General features: G+C 33.2%; 1 protein-coding gene across 23 annotated transcripts in view; it reads right to left on the reverse strand.

The window, feature by feature from the left end:
* Positions 1-2,775: 2,775 nt before the first annotated feature.
* The window catches only part of LOC129004258 (sodium channel protein para-like), a 136,189-nt gene continuing 118,102 nt past the window's right edge, over positions 2,776-20,862 (reverse strand). For 22 of the 23 annotated variants that reach the window (XM_054432771.1, XM_054432767.1, XM_054432769.1 and 19 more), the window contains 7 exons: positions 18,992-19,114; positions 18,006-18,200; positions 15,783-15,920; positions 12,592-12,699; positions 7,959-8,229; positions 7,198-7,502; positions 2,776-6,672 (listed from right to left, as the gene is read on the reverse strand). In XM_054432771.1, the coding sequence (XP_054288746.1) occupies positions 5,899-6,672; positions 7,198-7,502; positions 7,959-8,229; positions 12,592-12,699; positions 15,783-15,920; positions 18,006-18,200; positions 18,992-19,114 (1,914 nt within the window). In that variant the 3' untranslated portion in view covers positions 2,776-5,898. The remainder of the gene's footprint in view (positions 6,673-7,197; positions 7,503-7,958; positions 8,230-12,591; positions 12,700-15,782; positions 15,921-18,005; positions 18,201-18,991; positions 19,115-20,862) is intronic. The other variant, XM_054432755.1, reaches the window with a different exon arrangement.

Here is a 20,862-nt window from a genome sequence, read left to right on the forward strand (position 1 = left end):
TCTGTTAGATAGATCAAGTAAATCTTTACTCATTTTCAGGGACAGACTAAGGAACTCAATTGTGTTTCATAAATTGGTTACTTAAACTGAGCACTTTAACCAACCAATTTAAAGCAGAATAATTGTAAAATATAGCATTTGCAGCTGCACTTTCTTGTAAATGATATTCGGGTACGTTTACTAAGCTACAACAAATTAACAGGTTTATTATTATTGTTGACAAAAAATTAAATGTCCTAACCCATAATTATATTGGTTAGGGGCCATACAAACAACAGTTGCTGCCGTTCACCTCCATTGTAATTATTTGTCCTTTACCATTCCCTATGCTGTGCACCATTCCTAAATACTCTCCTTCGTAGTCCCGTTCTTCCCCTAACACCATAAATTTTAACACTGCATTACCATTCTAACCTAAAAACAGAACACTAAAATCATTAAACATTCAAATGAGCAATGTTTACAACAGCTAGTATTTTTAAAACAGCTTATAGAAACAATGTAGCAGTACCTACTTCCATTAGAAAATGACTGGATTAGGCGGCCTGTGGGGCAGAGCAGGAGTAATTTTTGACACTTCTGATATTTTTTCCACCGCCCTTGGACCTTAAGCTTTAAAATGAATCCTCAACACCCATGCTAGCTTTTTTCTAGCTCAAGATATTTTGTGGGGACCAATTCGCTAATGGAATTAAATTTATAGATTTGGTAGAATGGATGGTAAATTTAGACTAGACTACTCTCTACAAAACTTAGTTCAGGCCCTATTTTTAGGTTTTGTCGATATATATAAACATATACTATAAGGCATCGGGAAGAAAAGTTCTCTGAATTAAACAGGCTACACATAGCAAAATGTCAAGATATACAAGATATTGTATGAAGAATATTCCAGAAAAAATGGCTGCTAGACTTTTTAGAATTTAAAACTTAATTTATAAAGAACTGGAACCCTAAACTAAAATTATGGCTTCAACATTCCCTAGTTCTCCAAATGATCTTTCTTTCAACACAAAAATCATGAAAATCCGTCAAGTGGTTGATTCAGAATCGTGAAATAAAAAAACCCTGTTACGTTTTAATGTTATAGATGCTCTCCTAATTTTAAGTCAAATACTGTATAGAGTATGCATTTAAACGGTCCGTTTTAGTGAGATTTTGGGGACATCGGTTTAACCGGAAAACCCGTTATCCGGACTGGCTTCGGTCCTGAGGGTCCGGATAAGAGGGAGTCTACTGTATCTGCAGAGTACTCATTCCATTGGGATGGAATTTCAATTTTGTAACACGTTACGTGAAAGTAATAATATTACTTTCAAGGAAAGTTATAAATCAAGGTTAAAAAACATTACCTTAGTGTTCCCATGTGCCTTGATGCTTGATTACCTTAATTCAATTGGTTTTCTTCCTATTTGACAAATAGATCTCAATTTTTGGAAATTACCCATTTGATAAAAATCATGATAGAATTATCAAATCATCATCAACTTATCAGCCAATTCAATTTGCGGACCTTTGCTTTTAATGTGTTACCTTTTATGGCATGGAAGATACATTAACCTACAAGAAAAATTGTAAATTACGTTTACACTGATGGTTCTAATTTGATTGTATCATCTAACTCCCCAGAAGAAACTGAAACTTTTACATATGTAGAATTAGAGAATATTGGTAACTATTTCTACAATCATAACTTAGAACAAAAACACAAAAGAACCAACAATAACTTACAACTCAAATATTTAACATTCAAAAGAAAAATCAAATCAACTTTCTGAGTTTTACAATAGATGAAAACTTGAATTGGGATAAACAAAGTCTTAATCAAAATTAACTCCGGAATTTTCGCCTTATCAAAAATATGTCTTTTTATTGTAATTTAATTTGAAAACCCTAAAAAGTATACATTTTGCTCACATTCAATATATGGGACATCAAAAAAATTGAATATGGATAGCATTCTAAAGCAGCAAAAAGAGGCTGAATCAGAATTATGCTCAAGCTTAAAAAAAAGATGATTCGACAAAAGAACATTTTAAGAAATTACAAACTTTAACCTTTTATGGGAAATATCTTAACAAAACAATTCACATTGCAAAAAAAAAGGAATCAGAGGAAGTAATAAATCTGTTGCATTCTTATAATTTCAGAAGAAGGGAGTTTTTCCATCCTCACAAGTTAAATGTTTGGAAAAACCCTCATAAGCTAATAAAGTTTTTTCTAAAATTTGTCCCTGAAATCATAAAAAAAGAAATGGACTCAAAATTCAAGAAAATCTTTAAAGATTAAATAATAAATTTAGCATTATATTCTTTTGATGAGTTTTCCAACACCCAGAAATAGAAATAGTATTTTTAATTTATGTATTTTTGACACTATAGACTGTAACAACAATTTACATGAAAGAAAAAAGACTAAATAGTAGAAAAATCTTAGCATCCTCTAAAGAAAAGTAATACTTTCCCAGCTTTAGGTCTACTTATTATCAGTTTATATTTCTGTAATTTTATTATGCTATTTTAGGATTTAACTCTGATATTTGGTGTCTTGTTTATTCGATTGAGTAAAAAATTATACTATTCAATCAGAATCAATGGTAGGACATTGAATAAACTGTATGCATAATTTTGTTTGATTTGATGAGATGCATGGTGATGAAGTTCACTTCCTTTTACCTTAGGTCAACAAATTTTACTTACCATCCTATGTGACAGTCAAATAATAGTAAGTCTTCCAACTAGGTGTGGGTAGAATGAACATCACTGTTTTATTACCAAACCTTTTAAACTTTTTTATTTCAATTGGCAAACAAAATATTGCAAACGACAAAACGTAACATGATTACAAGGCAATGGTTGCGTGAGTGCGGGACCGGCAGGGAAGAGCAGGCCCCGGCACACCGAACAGACTGCGTCGTTGCTGCAACTTTATAAACCCAAGAGTGATAACTAACCCGACTTAAGCTAAACTCCACTATTCACTTCTAAGAGTTCTTGAAATTATTCTTGTTTAAATTATTATTTACGTGTGCAACGCGGATACAGTAAGTAAAGTGGTGAGACTTCCCCTCGAGTCTTTCACTGCTTGTAGCGTCCGAGAGTAAAGAGATGTGTGAAATAAGCTATGAGTGTAGCACGTCACTCCCACCCCGTGGACCACCGTAACGTCTTTGACAGCTTTCGGACACGACACTTAGGAACAGAAGCTGATTGGTTGAGCAAGGAGCAACAGACTCTGACTTTCATCATCAGGGAGACAGGACGAACCGAACATACGGTGGTGAGGCCCTCATCAAAATAGGGAAGACATTTTGATGAAACCCTCACCTTAAAAAAATTACAGTTGGTTTTTTAACAGTACTGATAAAAAAATATATGTTTTGCAAATAAATTTAAAAAATTATAACTTATAATTAAGAAATTTTAAAACTACTTGAAAATTGGAGATGAAAATAAAAGGTCATTGCTCCGAGCTGTGGCCAGTTTAAGTTTATCAACTAACAATTATATCCTAATAAAAACTGAGCATAAAAATATGAATACTTCCTTTTCAATAATTCGAATGTGACTGTTAATATGAAGACAAGGTTTCATTTGTGTTTATGTCAATGTACACACTCACATTCTTTTACATGTATGCACTTAAATGGATTTCAGCCAACAATCGAATAACATTTAATATATTAACTAAAAACTTATATTCAAATAACAAACACAACATGTGCGTGATTATTTTAAACTGAGAACGGTATACATTTTTAATAAAGGATAACACGATATATATGTATAATAAAATTCTTAAACAAAACAAACTTTGTTAAATAGAAATATTCTCAAATCACAATTTACCATATAAACTTTATCACAGACTCTCAAAATTATAAAATTATACCCCTTTGTAGTTTTTTCATTTAGTACATTGTAAACTTATTCTCTTTCAAAATATTTTACAATCAATATTTCTAAAACATTTTTTAGTGAAACTTTAACATTCACCAGTCCTTTTTACTTAAGTAAATCAAGCTAATGGAATATTTGAGGAAAATTACAACCAACATGAGATTCTATTAATTGTAGCAAAAACATAGCTGAATCAAGGTAAGGTCATTGTTTAAAGTGATTATTTACAATTCATCATCACACACTTTTTACAGTCTATTAAATAGAATCTGTACATACTTACAATCAAGCATTAGATCTATTCTATAGTAGCAAGCCCAGCACTGAAAATACAAGGCAGTAGTAACACGAGTTGCAGCATCATTTTGAATGACAGCTATATAAAAATATTTCAAATATTGAAGACTGATTTATAATTTTAAAATGTACATGGTATTCAAAATTGTTATCAAATACGAGAGAGGTAAACTCTAACAACTGCTGGACGTCTGCTAAAAAAATCTGAAAAATTTAATTAGTAAAGGTAATTTTGGTACTAGTAAAATACTACCTATACAAGTATCACATGTAAACGTGATTTCAGAGTTTCATTTCTTACTATTATTTTTTCAATTAAAAATAAAACTGAACTTTTATTTTTTAAGTTATCATGTAAAAATGTAATATTTGAGCTGCATTAATTATTATGTTTTGTTTTTCACTAAAACCAAAATTGAAAGTAAAACCAAAAATGAAAACATTAACGTTTCATTTCCAAAAGTAATTTTCAGCAATGATTTCATACGTTAAAGTTAAAGTAACCTCTCTCTCTCTGGCATTAGAGGAATTGTCAATATGGAAAATGTAAAATATTTGCTGAATAACATGAAACAACTTGCGTATTAATGTTACACTATTTGAGAATGTTCATGAGCATAAATAGATTCAGTGGAGGTAAACTACTTATTGTCGTTGGCTGCTCAATGAGGAAGTATTCATATTCCCAAAACTGGCACTTAAAACATTATAAAAGCATCTGCGCACAATAATAGACAAATGCAGCGTAATTTGAATGTGTAAAAATATACAAGTACAATTCTTTGTAGTACATGTTAAAAGACTTTCATATTCTAACGATATAATTTTTAATTTGTCATCAACTAACTTTAAACGTAACTTACTTTTAAAATTTATTCAATATAAAATCTTTTTTCTTAAAAGCCGCTAAAATTGTAATAAAAAAATTGCAAAAACGTACATATTAGTAGTGTACAGCCCTTAAATCGTAAAACTGCCAAACAAATTTATCGAACAAGATGGCAAGATAAATTACTCAACCGATTGTTTTAAGAATAAGTCGATTCGTCACTCAAGGAAGACAAATGACGATTCGACGGGTGAGGAAAGGGAGTCTTTTGTAGCGCAGCATATTGCCGATCAGGACGGAAACTTAGGAGTTGACTTTGTCAAGGTGACTTGCTCGAATCAAATGTGAGCAAATGATTATTGCTATTTTTGTGAGGGATATGTAGTTGGGATTGCTCCAGCAACATACAAGGAAGGATTTTGGGTTTGGTGCACTCATCTCTGTTAGAAGTTACTGGTAGTGGTATTTGGTCAAATATTACGCCCGTTTGGATTTGAAATGTTGTTTCCAATTCAAAAATTAAATTTATAGCTGTAGGCGAGCAGTTTACAATGCCCAATCCCTTGGAGGAAGCATGCGTGGAATATTTTCATACCTACAAGGGTATGAAGATGAAGTTGATTGTGAATTAAGTTCCAATGGAAAGCATAAGTTTACATTTTCACAATAAATGATTATTTTCCATGAATATATTTATAATGCTAAATGATGTCATACCTTAACATTGTGACTCTATTAGGGAGACAAAGAAAAGCAGAGAAGAATGCACCCACCCACCCAGGAGAATGAAATCAGGTTAATCGTGTTGAGTATTTAGTTGACATCTTGTTCGTTACAGTCGGTGTCATCGAAGGATGGGGGACGTGGCCTTCCTCAGACATCTGCTAGTCTGGATGTGGTCGAAGGAGACCGGGAATGTATAACAACTCTGTGTCCGTTTTTAGTGACAAAGCCATCACTCTCAACCAGCACTGCAGTCTCTCTGGCATCGTTGGAGTTGGGAGTGTCCGCACCACCTTGCCTCTGCTGCTTGTGCTTCCTCCACGCGTTCTGTATCAGTCGCGCGCAGTACTCCTCGCGTTGCCGCCATAACGTCGACGAAACGGGCTCGTAGCCGACCTCGTCCGGTCGTCCCGGCGCCACCTCGGCTAGCTCGCCCGTCTCCTCGATGGGATTTCCCTTTCTGGCGAAGAAATCCTTGGTCAGAGCATCTAGAATGTCCACGCAGAACATCAAGTCGCCCTTGCATATAGGAATGTCCATAGAAACTATTTTGTATTTGTTAGGTTTGTGTATTTGCAGCGGCGGCTCAAGCACATCGAGGAAGTCGGAGAGTTGGTCGTAGCGGATGTACTGTGTGCCATCGGGGTCGAACTGCTGCCAGATCTCGTAGTACATGTCGTAGTCGTCGTCCGTCAAACCCTCCTGCACGTCCTCTGTAGCCTGTGAGTAGTTCTCCAAGATGACAGCAATGTACATGTTGATGACGATCAGGAAGCTGATGACCAGGTATGACAGCAGGAAGGCGATGCCCACGGTTGACGACCCACAGTCTCCAGGTGAACCCATCTCTGGGTTTGGCTCCTCACAGTCTTCCTCATTGATTATCCCATCCAAAACTCCATCCCAGCCCGCTGAGGTGGACATCTGCAAAACAAATTATCCTCTTTTTCTTGATATTCCAAACTTTTTTGTAATTATAAAAATATTACAAACCTTAAGATTTAAAAAATACTTATTTACCTATTTTGTTTTTATTTGAAACAAAATACTTTACTGAACTAGCTTAAATTTTGAATCATGTCTTTGTTCCACTCATAAACAATTTAAACGAGTCATTCAAATTTATTTTATAAAGATTAAATATTGTATTAATATTAAACATTAGCAAATTATCAATACACAATTAAAGTAGCAACTTGATGTTTTCCTCTTAACTTGTATTTAAGGTCTGAAGATAATTGGAGAGCCTAATTAAAACCACTTGCCATCAACCATCATTATAATGATATATCATTAAGTATCATCGTTATAAGTTTTGCTCTTGCATTTAATCTCTTGAGTATAAAAATATCTCTAAATTACAAATTTTTACAACCAAAATCCAAAATTATAATGACAATTTTTACAATGACAATAAAAACAGTCGAATGACTAATTACTCCAACACACCTGGAAGAGAAGAATCATTGATTTTGGAAATGTCTTGAAATTGTAGACATCGTCGAGTCCGCTTTTTTCTTTGACGTTCATAAAGAAAGACATTCCGAATATAGCGAAGATAAACATGACGAGAAAGAGAAGAAGGCAGATGTTAAAGAGGGCAGGCAGGGACATGGCGAGGGCGAAAAGCAGCGTTCTGATGCCTTTGGCTCCCTTGACCAGCCTGAGTACTCGCCCCACTTTGGCCACTCTGACGACCCTCAGCAACGTAGGCGAGACAAAGTACTTCTCTATCAGATCACTCAATATCAAACCTGCAAGTGACAAGAGGTTTATTACTGTGTATTTAGCATAATGTTAAACTGTATTGAACAAGAAATTTACAACTCCAAACAAACAGCAATTCATTGGCAAAGAGATTTGATGTGTTTCATCTTGCCTGAGTGCCTAGTTGTCTAAAATGAAATTGTAACTAAACGTATCTCTTTTATTTCCAGGTGGACTTACAATATGTTCCCAACTCTTTGATTTTAATTTTATAATTATCAACCAAGAAATAGATATTTTTTTAAGTTGGTTGAATAAAAAGGAACAAATAATTATAAAAAACATGGCCTACGTAAACCGACAGAAACATAATTTGAATTGTTAGCTAATCTATAAATCAATCTAGCAATCTATGAGAGAGGGCGTTTGATCTATGGCATAGTGAATCTCTGGTTAATGAGAGCTTAAAATCCAACATAACAAAACAAGCCTTTCCCACTCACCCAAAATAGATAGAATGACTACTACGAAATCAAAGAGGTTCCAGGGCTCTTTGAAGTAGTAGTAGCGCAAGGCGAATATCTTGAGTATACACTCGCTGCTGAATATGACGATGAATATCGCGTTGAGGGCGTCCAACACGTCTGTGAAGATCTGTGTCTGTTGGTAGTGATCCATCGTCATAGTCAGCATGTTGAGGCCGATGAACAACATGATGATCATGTCAAACTTCTTGTCTGTGACAATCTCAAACACGATGGCTTGCGGTCGCCACTGGAACATCAAATAGTTATGTTAAACATCAATTAAATGTAATGAAACTTTAGTGAATAGCTTTATCAGTTTGTGTGTCAGAAATAACATATTATAATAATATAGATTATGCGCAAATGACCAAAATAATTTCCATACAAAAACACAACTAGTTTCATATCTGTTCTTTTTTTGAGTTAGCAGTAGTTAGCAGAGACTATTGATTGACAACTTTTTAATCTGATTGAATTAATTCCGAATATTTGAAAATTTTGTAATGCAGATTCTACCAAAACCTAATTTCTGGACCATTGATTAACATGTGAATAGAGGTCGTGCGGAACGAGGTGAAGCTTGGAGGGGAATAGTGGTGTGGCGGGGGAAGTGTCGCTATGCGAGGCGACGATCGGCTCGTCTCCTACCCCCACCATGGATTTCCCCGCTTTAGACCGTTCCCGCCGAATATCTCAGGCTTCACCTCGTTCCGCACGACCTCTACAAAATTTAATTGAAAATAATCTGTTTAATGATATGCACACAAAAATATAATACCTATTTATTTGTTTACAATTGTCATTGATTAGCTACATCAATCTTGTTTCAGCTTTTAAAGTAACCAACAGACATTATAAATTGTAGAAAAAGGAGGAGAGCAACTAGAACAGCAATGACAGCAGCCATTTCGTAACTCTCTCTACACTTGACAAAGTCCCTTAGAGGACGAAATATTGTGTGCATAGTGTTTTTTTTACTTGTTCAATGGCCTACCCACACTTTCAAGGTAAGCTAGCGGCTATCCTCCTTTTTCTACAATTTAAAATCCTGGCCTAGAGCCTTTCCTTAAACAAAACCAACAGACATTATAGTTACAGTTCAGTTCCTTATTATTGAGTCATATCTAGAAGTTGTTATGGGCAAAACCTAGCCAAACTGAAACTATAAGGGGACCTGTCCTATCGAAACTTTTGGGTGTAGGCTTTCTGCCCATACGATAATCCTATTAGTGACGCTCGGCTGACCTGTCAGCGCTACCCGTCCCTGCGTTGGGGTTGAAGATGAATAAGCGTAGGACAGTGGAGGGGGTGAGACGCCAATGTAGGGGAAGTTAGTGCGAGTTGGAGAGAGTGAAAGTGGTGTAGGGTGAAGAGAAGGAAAGAGGTAAAAATTCAGCTATAAGGATCGAACTGATCAACAACTCACCCCATTACATTGTGATCCAATGGTGTTTATAATTTTTTATGTGTTCAGTGGCGTCATTCGCCTATTAGGCGGCCTGATGATTGGAGTGTTCAATCTAAATCAATAACCACTTGCCTCCATTTATGTAGGCAAATAGTACCTAATATCCACTGTAAAAGGAAAAAAAGAACTGTCGCGGAGGACCTTTGCGGTGATATTTATTTACCGTATTGTGAGTTAACAGTATATTGTGTAAATAGCCTAAATGTATCAATAGTGTTTTAGACCTTTCAGTACATACATTCTGTGCTTTAAGTAAACTGTTGATTCTTTATGAACAAATTATTACTAATATAATGGTTAAATTATGGTCAAATTTGAAAAAAGAAGTATTTTATTCATACTAAGCTATTAGTATTTCACCTAAATAAAACACTATATTACCTTCCCTGTAACAGCAAACCTAAGTACTCGTAAACTAATGTTATTTAAATAGGGAATAAATATGACACATTCTTAAGTAGATATTATTGTAGTGAAAATTCAATCTTGCAAATCTAAATTCGCTTAGTTCGGTTTGCTGCGGCGGGGCTATTTATAAATGATATAGTTGCTGTTTTTGGAAAAATCGCTTTTCTTAATAAAAAGATGGTAGATTGTGGCCTTTAACTTTAATGGACAAGTTATATAACTTAACGTTCAAATCGAATACAGTATAAATGTCGAGGTATGAAAAAACTAACAGTATTATACTTAAACAGAAGAACCATATTTAGTTTTTCAACAAAAATAATAATAGATATATTTATAGTTGGAGGATACAATATCTGCCAAAAATTATTTTGTAAATAAAGTAAATACTTACAATATATACAAATCTAGTAGAAAATACACGTATAATATATATAATTGGAGCATACATTTATATTTATAAGACATTTTCATCAACTCGTCAGCAGTTAAAATAAGGAACAAAACACAAATAAACCCACACTTAACAGAAAATATGCAACAAAAATCTGAAGAAAGAATTTCATCCTTTTAAAGTACAAAACACAAATTGATAAAAAAAAACTATGAACAAAGCTATGAAAATAAATACATTTACTGTATCGTACTTTAACAGACAAAAATATTGACATTTTCAACAACAATGACATCTTGAGATAATTTGTAGTTGGAAGATGCAATTTGTGCCAAAATATATTTTGTTAAATAGAATAAATACTTAAAATATAAAAATGCATATATAAAAAAGCCAAATATTTTATTATTTAATACGAACTTTTGTTTAAATGGTTACGTTTGTAAATCTTATAAAACAACTAATATAATATATATATTGAAGTGTTTTTGTAGGGTTATTAGTGACGATTTGTAAATTAAAAATTGCTATTTTATTTGTATGGAGAATAATACAGTAGACTTATAGTTGGCTTGACTTGATGATGGTTGTTAATTGATAGTTTAATAAATATTGGCAAATTTGTTACATTCATACTAAACAATTAATATTTCACAAAAAATACCTTATTACCTTCAAGACAAACGCAATAACATATAAAGATAGAAAACCTGATAAAAAATAACACTGGTATGACTGTTTTTGTGTCGCGTAGTATATATTTAGTTCTTATGATTCTGGTTTGTTGGTCACATAGTTGCAGACAAGTACTTATACCACACGCACTATTACAGTTTTTTTAGACACAGACTACAAAAATGCCATATCTCGGTCATTTTTAATTGGATTTTCTACGTCGATGTGTCATTACGTTTGTGTCAGAATTTACAGTAAAAAGCATTCTTGTGTTTATTTTAAGATTTACTGGTATAACGTTACTACTGTTAAAAATATTTAAATGGCTGCCATATTAAATTTTAAATTTATAAATTGTAATATATTCTTGCAAAAACTAATTAAACTAGCATTAACATTTATTTACAATTTAAAATTTTAAGTAACATGGATATACAAAAACAAAATGGTGGCTCTGTGTGTAACCATTGATTTACGGGTGCTTTAAATGTGATACTGTATTTATACATTCGTTATTAACCCAGAAATTATATTCTAAAAGGTTGGTAGAGAGTTACTTAACACCCTATAGTTCGACAGAATTGTTATAACAAAGTCACTACTAGATTATAAATGACCAGAAATATATTTTCATCAACATCATTAGGAGTACAGGTTAGATTACGTATTTTCTCGTCACACAATTGGTATTTGGAATGTGACGTTTGCAGTAAAGATTTGAATAAAACTTGTTCAATATCGTACAAAACTGTGATTTTATTATTTTGTATAAACAAATCTTTCAATAAGTCTTAATATACGACTCAACGAAATAAACTATGACCAATAGTTGTATCACCAGCGTTGCCTTAGTTTTTGTGTTAAGGATGTTCGCTTATGATGCTACCACGTAAAATCAAAACAATTGTTAGGTTGCAATTGAGGGCAATCACACTCTCGCAGTTACTTCCCTGCAAAGTGACCCGAGTGACCCTACGTAAGGAATATCTAAGAAATAGCAAATTAAATCCTTGTACGCTAATCACTTATATTTCCTTTACCTTTCCTAGTACTAAACACTGATTCCCTTCATTGCATTATTTGTTAACGGAAGTTCAAATTCTTTAAGTCGAATTGTTATAATGTCAACCCTATCCTTCTGGGAACGTCAGACGTCCGGTGTCGCTGGGGGCAACAAACTCCATCTTCTATCTCGCTCTACCCCCACTCTAGTGCTTGCAACCCCTCAACTGCCAGGAAAGGCCATAAATCAGGCGATTAGCTTCAACAATACCCGGGTAGGATTATGGGACGACCTCCGTCTCCCTCGAAACTTCACCACTCATATCTGTTGCCACAGTTGTACTTGATGTAATATCACACAACAACCAGTAAAACAAAAAACAACAGGCAGAATTGACTTTTGTTTGAGAATTTCTAAAAATTGTTTGAAACTAAAAAAAATTACTCAAGAGTGAAGTATCAGAATGCCACCCTAATGTGTTCCTCCTCATATTAGTTGTGCTTTGGGATTTTTTTTAGTTCTCATGATAATCGAATCATCTCATAATAATCTCTATTGCTGTTTCAAGGATGAGATCTAATTCAACAAATCTCCAGCAACACTCACAGTGGCTAACAATGCTAACATACATTTCACCTTGTCCTCTTCACAGTATACTCACCCTCGGCCTGGGTATAGCCTTCAGAGGTTTCTTGGAGCCCATCTTCTTCATGGCGTTGTAGTACTTCTTCTGATCCTCTGTCATAAACATCTCCAAGGACCCTCCTGCGTAATCAGACAAAACAACTGATTCCTTCGTCTTTGTCTCAACATAAAATAATCACTACAGGTATTAGGCAACTATATCATTCGTCTACAAATCTATCTAGTATTTATATGAAACATTATTTACATAAAATATTACATTTACTCTACCACGTAGTATTACAATTAGCTTTGAATCTCAATAAATATTTGTATAATAAACTGATTGTTAAATTTTTCATTGTAATAAAATTCTATAAAATCTGGTACGTGGTAAATCTAAATTCATAAAACTTTGTGAATCAATAATCTATGTAAAAGGCTAAATCAAAATTAAAAATAGCCTAGTTAACTGACACGAAACTGGTAATAAAAAAACTAGGGGAAAAAATGAGATAGAAAAAAAGATGAAATGAGATGGGAAACTGACTCGCTCATTCACTTATTGACTGAAAAAAAAAAACAACAAAATGGGCATTTCCCTCAGTGCGAGAAAGTCGAAATAAACATGCAGGTAGCCCCTATGGTGTAAACAACTAGAAAGTAAAAAATCCCGGATTTGGGGAACTGGCTAGATAAAAGAGTAAAAATATTTAAAAAGTCCCACAAAAGAAATGCATTAGAAAAGGGTCTACTCAGAGTTGCAGTGAGTGGTTCTCTTGGTATGTTCGAATACAAGCAAAATTACAAAATATTTAAATTGCAACAATAACCACTAATATACTAACAAACAAATATTTTTAAAGCGAATCAAGACAAAAACAAAATCTATTTTAAACAGGACTAAAAATACGAGAGAAATAGCCCAAAACAACTAGGTATAAGTTACTGTATTAGTAGCAAGTCTTCAACTGTAGTGGTTTACCTTATAATTCAACAGAGAACAGAGAGCAATGCAACCAAGCACCACTAATATTACAACACAACTAGTCCTAGCTGTTACAAAAGCACATTGACCTAAACATATTGTACTCGGTGAAATTATTTCACCATTATTTTCAATATCTTTCTGATTCTAATTATCAATTGAACTGACATTTGAGTCATTAAATGCAGTATTGGAACTTTCATTTTCACTTACAGCAGATGCAAAACAGTATTGTGAATGGTGTGAACATTAAAATAATTAATACACAGTATTATTTATATTTGTTTGTACTTGTTATCACAGTCACTCAAGTTGCAATGGTACAACATCAAGCTATAACTTGTTGCAAGATGTTAAATTTGTTTGATAAAAAAAACTAAACACATTCCACCATACACAAAAACTGTTTTAACCTCTACTTAAAGATTATAGAATTTAGAAACTTCAATTCATTACTAATAATAATCCACCACTTTGAGTCACTACTCAAAGTAAACAAGTAGTAACTTCAAGGTGTTATCTTTTTTCAATATTTCTTTCTATGCATGTTCATAACCCTGTCCATTTTAAAAGATTTGAGGAATATTAATTAAAGGAACAACTTTTTAAACTAAAATGACTCACCAAAAATGTCAGATCGTTATTTATCCAGCCTGATTTCAAAATTCTGTATACATTTGAGGTTAAATTGTTTCTATGCACAGAAAGGTTATCAAATTAGACACCCGTTGTTCTATTAAATAATAGAACAATCCGATAAGAAACTGAACTCCAATGTGTACAAAGTAAGTACAGTTAGATTTACATAAAACTCGCAAATAATGTCCTTTCAAAGGTTTGGACCCTTAGGCATCCAGATAAAATTAACTCTCTTTCATACATAAGCAATAACAGGTATCTGTTTAATATCTGCAAATATGTTAAAAATTGTGTATTGTTACAGGAGTAAAAACAATTTGTAATGCTGAGATAAGCAAACCAATCAATTTGGAATTTGCTCTTCCTTAAAGCTGTATCATAGCAAAAGTTAATCTCCTTTAATCAGGTTTGAAATACTAGTTTAACACCTGAACAAATGTTGCATTTAAAATATATAGTCAATGAAATTATGCATAATATATTTTTGATTTTAAAGGAACTTTTCAATCTCATTTTTGGGGGTTTATCAAGAAAGGTTCATTTACAAGAGTACTACAGTCTAAAGCTAAAATCTATGGGGTCACACATAAAATTCAAACCTTCATTAAATAAATCTGTGATTTTCTAATTGAGCATTTTATATATATCCACTTGAAACTCATTGTCTAGCTACTGAGTTCACTATGTTTCTAGATCTAAATAGCCTAGTCTAAAACTATATATTCACTCAGTTAATTACATATTTACTACCTCGGCTGAACTAACCGAATGTCAGACGGCATTATAGCTTACCAATTTTACAGCTTACTTTTATAAGAGCACACTCTACGCTAAGAGCTTTGTTTCCTTGAGCGTGCGTACAAATATTCTACACACCAACACTTCAGCCGAGCTGCGTTATATTTAGCCTTCTTAGTTAAACACAACACACGACTATATCTACACAATTATCTAAGTGTTTAGATTGCCAACATATTTCACAAGTTTTGAACAGGTGTGGCCCTGAAATGCGTGAGTGTTGTTATTAGGCAGCGTGATTTTGGGTTATTCATCATGGCTTGATTTTACTTAAACAGCATTTGAGGGTTATCTTTGCTACTACAAAGTTATGAGTTCATTATAGATCAATATGGAACATACATTCAAATTCAAAAAGGTTTTGCCCCTATTCTTACTATATATATATTTTTTTGAATTGGTATTTATTATTTTTCAAAACAATTTTGCTGAAGGCCCAACACACAAAATTTAAATTGTACTACGACTATTTGTATAATCTTTATGGAGTATCCCTAACTGAGGACTAAACCAAATTGATAGATTGAATGACTGAAAGATAATAAAACTACAAAAAGGAAAATGTACTTCTGTGGTTAAATGATCTCAAACAATTAATTGATCTCTAAGACGTTATCTTACATGTACTTGCATTGTCTTACAAGTAGGCCTATACATTGTTAAAAAATATTTTTTTCAAGAGCCAAGAATGAATAACCACTTGAACATATTTGCGACACCTCGTCCAATTGTAAGTAAGCGGTAAATCCACATTTAGTACACGGACAACACTTAATAATCTAAAACAAGGTATAAATACTTATCTTTTTCTTTTGTTCGTTGAAGTTGTCGATGATTACTCCTATAAATAGGTTGAGAGTGAAGAACGAACCGAAGATTATAAAGAATACGAAGTAGAGATACATGTAAATGTTGGTTTCTCGTATGGGCTGCTTGTTAAGCTAGAAAATAACAACGTAACGTTAGAGAGATGGACCAAATGTCTTTATCGAACTTGATACCTGATTACCCTGTAATCAACTACAATGAACGGCTTAAGCTTAACCCATTGCCATCTACTAGCATTATCAGAACTTACCAATCCTGCGAAAATGTCGACGCACGAGCTTCCAAGCTTGCTTACTTAAACTAAAACTGATTATTAGTAAATTTAAAAGACTTTCTAGAAAGTTTGTAGGGTAACAACAGTTTTAACATGCTACGATATCAATGATTTTCCCTAAATACTAATAAAAGACTATTTGTTAAGATAAGCTAATGCACTGATTGATAGACAAGAACTTATTTCTTAACATTTATTTCTACAAGTAAAATAAGTAGTTACAAGTTAAGTTTAAAAACTTGTTTGAAATTGTTTTCATAAATAACTTATTATGTACAGGGTTAGGCAAAAGTCTGGAACCCCCCAGTTAACTTTTTAACGCGTTGCCGTAGGAAAACCAAATTTGGCACATATTTACAAAATAAGAAATTGCACTTTTGATCAAAGTTACAACTTTGCCCCAGCCCCCAAAATGGGGTATTTTGGGGGCAGCCTGAAATTTCCAAAAGTAAACACCTATCATGTGACCCCTCATTTTTAAGGGTTTATCAAAAGAAATTGAATGGCACAAACTAGAGGTCAATATCACACCCCTAATCAAAATGGCAGCCATTCTAATTATTTAAGATGAGCAAGCAAGATAAAGTATAGACACCCCCACTTAACTTAAAAAATTTAATATTTTAATACTGACCAAAAGGTGAATTGGGGCTGCCCCCAAAATACCCCATATTGGGGGCCGGGTACAAGTTCTAAATTTAATGAAGAATTACATTTTTTTAATGTTGTAAACATGTGCCGAGTTTGGTTTTCCCACTGCCACACGTTATAAAGTTAACTGTGGGTGTCCAGACTTTATCTTGCTTGCTCATATTAAATTAAAATGGCTGCCATTTTGATTAGGGGTGCGATATTGATCTCTGGATTGCGCCATTCAATTTTTTTAAATAAACCCTTTAAAATGAGGGGTAACATGATACGTTTTTACATTTGAAAATTTGGAGCTGCCTCCAAAATACCCCATTTTGGGGGCTGGGGCAAAGTTGTAACTTTGATTAAAAAGTGCAATTTCTTATGTTGTAAATATGTGCCGAGTTTAGTTTTCCTACTGCAACACGTTAAAAATTTAACTGGGGGGTTCCAGACTTTTGCGTAACCCTGTAGGCTATATTGCAATCTTATTTCAAATCTTTCATCCCAGGCCATATATTTTTTTAAAATACAAAGTTCAAATTACTTATGCTGTATTATGTTTCTATTTGCTCCTTTAATACAAAAACAAAGATCCAACATTCATTCAAAACTAAATGTAATGAGTATTCCTATAAAGTATTTACACTTAACCTATGTCATAGCTACAAATTCTAATAGCAGACTACTAAATAATTTGAAGTTAGTATAAATTATTCTAATTAAAGTACTCATCTAAACCTCTAGTATGAAGTTATAGTGATGATGATTTCTTAACAATGTATTCGCTTAAAAATGTTCCAGTCTAGGACGAAAATATAAATGTCATGTAATGTGACCCTTGGACTTAAATTTTCTCAGGAAAACTAGCTTAAAAAATAAAAATCTCCCACAAATTTTTAAGTATCTTACTTTAATATATTCCATTTCAACTGCAATATTTCCAGTTTAAAATAAGTTAGCACTAGGCATAGATTTTTTTAGACTGAATTCAATACAAATTGTAATTTTTAGGCCTAATAAATATGCATTTGTATATTTTAGATGTCATTTATCAATCCTATCAGTTTTAGTCTATTATATATTTTAGATTAAAAGGGTTTGGATAAAAGGACTCTTCTGTATAGATAAACAATGTAAAAAAAAAATAATCAGAATATCTTTGTAAATAAGCTTATTAGTATTGATATAGATATTAAACTAGACAAAACAGACAAAAGGCGTTATATCACAGTTTGATTTTAATATTTCACACCATTTTATATTTTTCCTATCTTCGTGGAAGGATGCCTACCTCTCTGGAGTCTATGGCATCGTTCATTATCTGAATCCATCCTTTGAACGTCGCCACTTGGAAGAGGCACAAGTACGCTTTCCCCACGTGGTCAAAGTTCATCGGAGAGTTTTCCCACGTGTAATTCTCGGCTATGCAGACGTTCCGGTCAGGAATGATCTCGTGGCTGAGTGTAGTACCGTTGGCGTCAACACACTGTTAAACCACAAGTGCACGTTTAAACATTGAAAACAATTTAACCTTTTCTTTTTCAAAATTTTAATTAGTGTTAAAATTTATTGTATTGCCATTTTCATTACAGATAGATGCGGTAGGGGAAAAAGCCCTTTACTATTTATTAATACCCCAAGTTATGTTTATTAACAAATTGTCTATTTTAGTCTCAGTTTATAGTAAAGTTCTCTTACTGCAGCGTTCATATTTATGACCATAACAAAAGAATTCTTAAAAAAATTGAGTTTATGTGATGTGACTGAGAAGAAAACTTAGAAGGTGAAAAGGAGTATGAAAAATAGAGGAGTAATATTGCAGATGGTGGGAGGAGGCCTAGTCGACGTCCGCACCTGGGCATGAGCAGAATAGAAGATGAATTATGTATGCAAGTAATGAACCTTACAGCTTGAAGATGATCTTAGTTCAGTAAATAGTAACAATAACAAAGTACATCCAAATATTGTACTACGAAAGTTTTATATGAAGCGCTATATAAAAACTACACACCCAGGATCTTCCTGAATGGGTCTTATTGTCATATCCACATTATTGTGGTCTACTGTCACTTATTGTAGATTCATGGTATTGAGCGACGATGGGTCAAAATCAACAAAACACTTCTATTCAACAGTGTTTTTGGTCTCGAAGCAAAGAGCCTTGACTTCAACACAACATGACTTACCAATAGCAAGTGCAACTAGAAAAAATGTTGTTTACGACACAGTCATTGTCCAAATACCATGAATCTTCACACCCAGAAGTTTGTTGCTCACCTTGTAATACTTTCCAGCAAACAGTTGGACTCCCATGATGGCGAAGATGAGCCAGAAGATGAGACAGACGAGAAGCACGTTGAAGATGGAAGGGATGGCTTGCACCAAGGCGTTCACCACCACCTTGAGGTATCAAGTAAACAACACTCAAATGCATGTTGTGTAACCAATAAACAATCATGTACTATTAGTAGGCATAACTTAACTTAAGTATTGGTTGAGAACAGCTCTATCGGAACTTAAAAACCACTAACGTTTATTAGGGTAAAAATATCCATCAGTAGTTCAACTTTATGTGTGGTATGGATCAAAAACAGCCCGAGATTGTTGACACCCAATTTATCAAAAATAAACTATATTGTATGGTTGAAATTTGATTTTACTAAATTTTATAAAACTTATTAAAATATTTAAAAAAATCATTTGCATTTTTCTCGTGCTTCTTATCTAAGGTTACTGAACGCCAGAAAGGCTCCAAAGCGCATACTTGAGTAGAAATCAAATATTGAAATACTAAAATATACCGTATTAAGTTTCATGATACAGAGTTGAATGTTGATATTTCAGGAATACATTTTTGAACTTTTCCACCACAATAGACGTACGGACCAAAGTTCACACATCAATTCTGGTGAGAGTAACCTACATCTATCTGTCCAACTATCAGACAGATTATTCCTTTATGATAAACATTTCTCGATAAGTCAGCTGAAAATCTTTAATAAGATCCTATGCTGAGTTGTACCATTGGTGTACATAAACTGAGAGCTGTGGTTTATTTTTCAACAATTCAACCAGACTAGAGTAAGTCTAGTAAACCACAGCCATTAAATCCAATCATTTAATTGCCAATTTGTAGAATTCATTCTGGTGGCCAATTTGTATTTGTTTGGAGAATTTGTAGTAAATTTGTTATGACAAGAGTAAAAATATTAAACTAATTTAACCTAGCAATAATTATACCTATGTAAAATAGGAAGGACAGCTTATAGACAAACTTGTATTGTAGACACAGAATATCTTAAGCAACAGGAAATCAACTATTGAAACTGTTACAGAGCAGAATAATATCTATTTTTGCTTTTTTTGTTTTTTTGTTTAACTGAGAAGAGGTAATGCATCTTTGGCTCTTGATCCCTGCAAGATATTATGTATCTAAAAAGTTGTTCATGCAAAAATTCATGCAGTGTTAAATTATTTCAAAGTCAGAAACAGAGATGCTAGGAGTTGTAAGGGGTTGAACACAAACAAATATTTACAAACTTCAGTGATTTAGTGGGAAACAGTATTAGGCTCATGCAACACATGGACTTTAAAACAAGACACTTGGTTGGAAGACACCAGGAATATATTTGATCCTTCTCATGGTCAAACAACGATAAGGTCACTTCCAGCTTAGTCTATTGGAATGTAAACTGATGTAACATTTAAAAAATCAGTAAACCAAAGGTGCACTAATGTATATAAAATAATGTTGCTACTGTGAAAATTGGTAGAAATGTTTATTGTGAAAACTATTAAAATGTAAAAAAAATAATACAAAAAAGGGTAGAACTAAAAGTGCACTAATGTATCTAAAAATGTTTTTGCCACTGTGAAAAATTTATATTTTTGAAATATAAAAAAATATGTATGGTTTTGTATTTTCTCTAGTTGAAATTTCTGGTTTGTACTTTTTAGTTTTAGTTTACACATAAAACATCAACGCTTAAAACAAATATGTAATATAAATTTGTAAATTAAACAATTAGATGACATTGATGTGAAGATGGGAGTTACAGATAATTTAGTTTTAACACAGTGGCAAGACGGGCATGTGGTGTGTGTGGATTGCGTGCACTACTTCCGAAGGGCTCTAGAAGCTACTACGG

Source organism: Macrosteles quadrilineatus, unplaced genomic scaffold (assembly GCF_028750875.1).
Source record: "Macrosteles quadrilineatus isolate MER2022 unplaced genomic scaffold, UCM_ALF_1.0 Scaffold_9__3_contigs__length_116548681, whole genome shotgun sequence".
Taxonomy (NCBI): Eukaryota; Metazoa; Arthropoda; class Insecta; order Hemiptera; family Cicadellidae; genus Macrosteles; species Macrosteles quadrilineatus.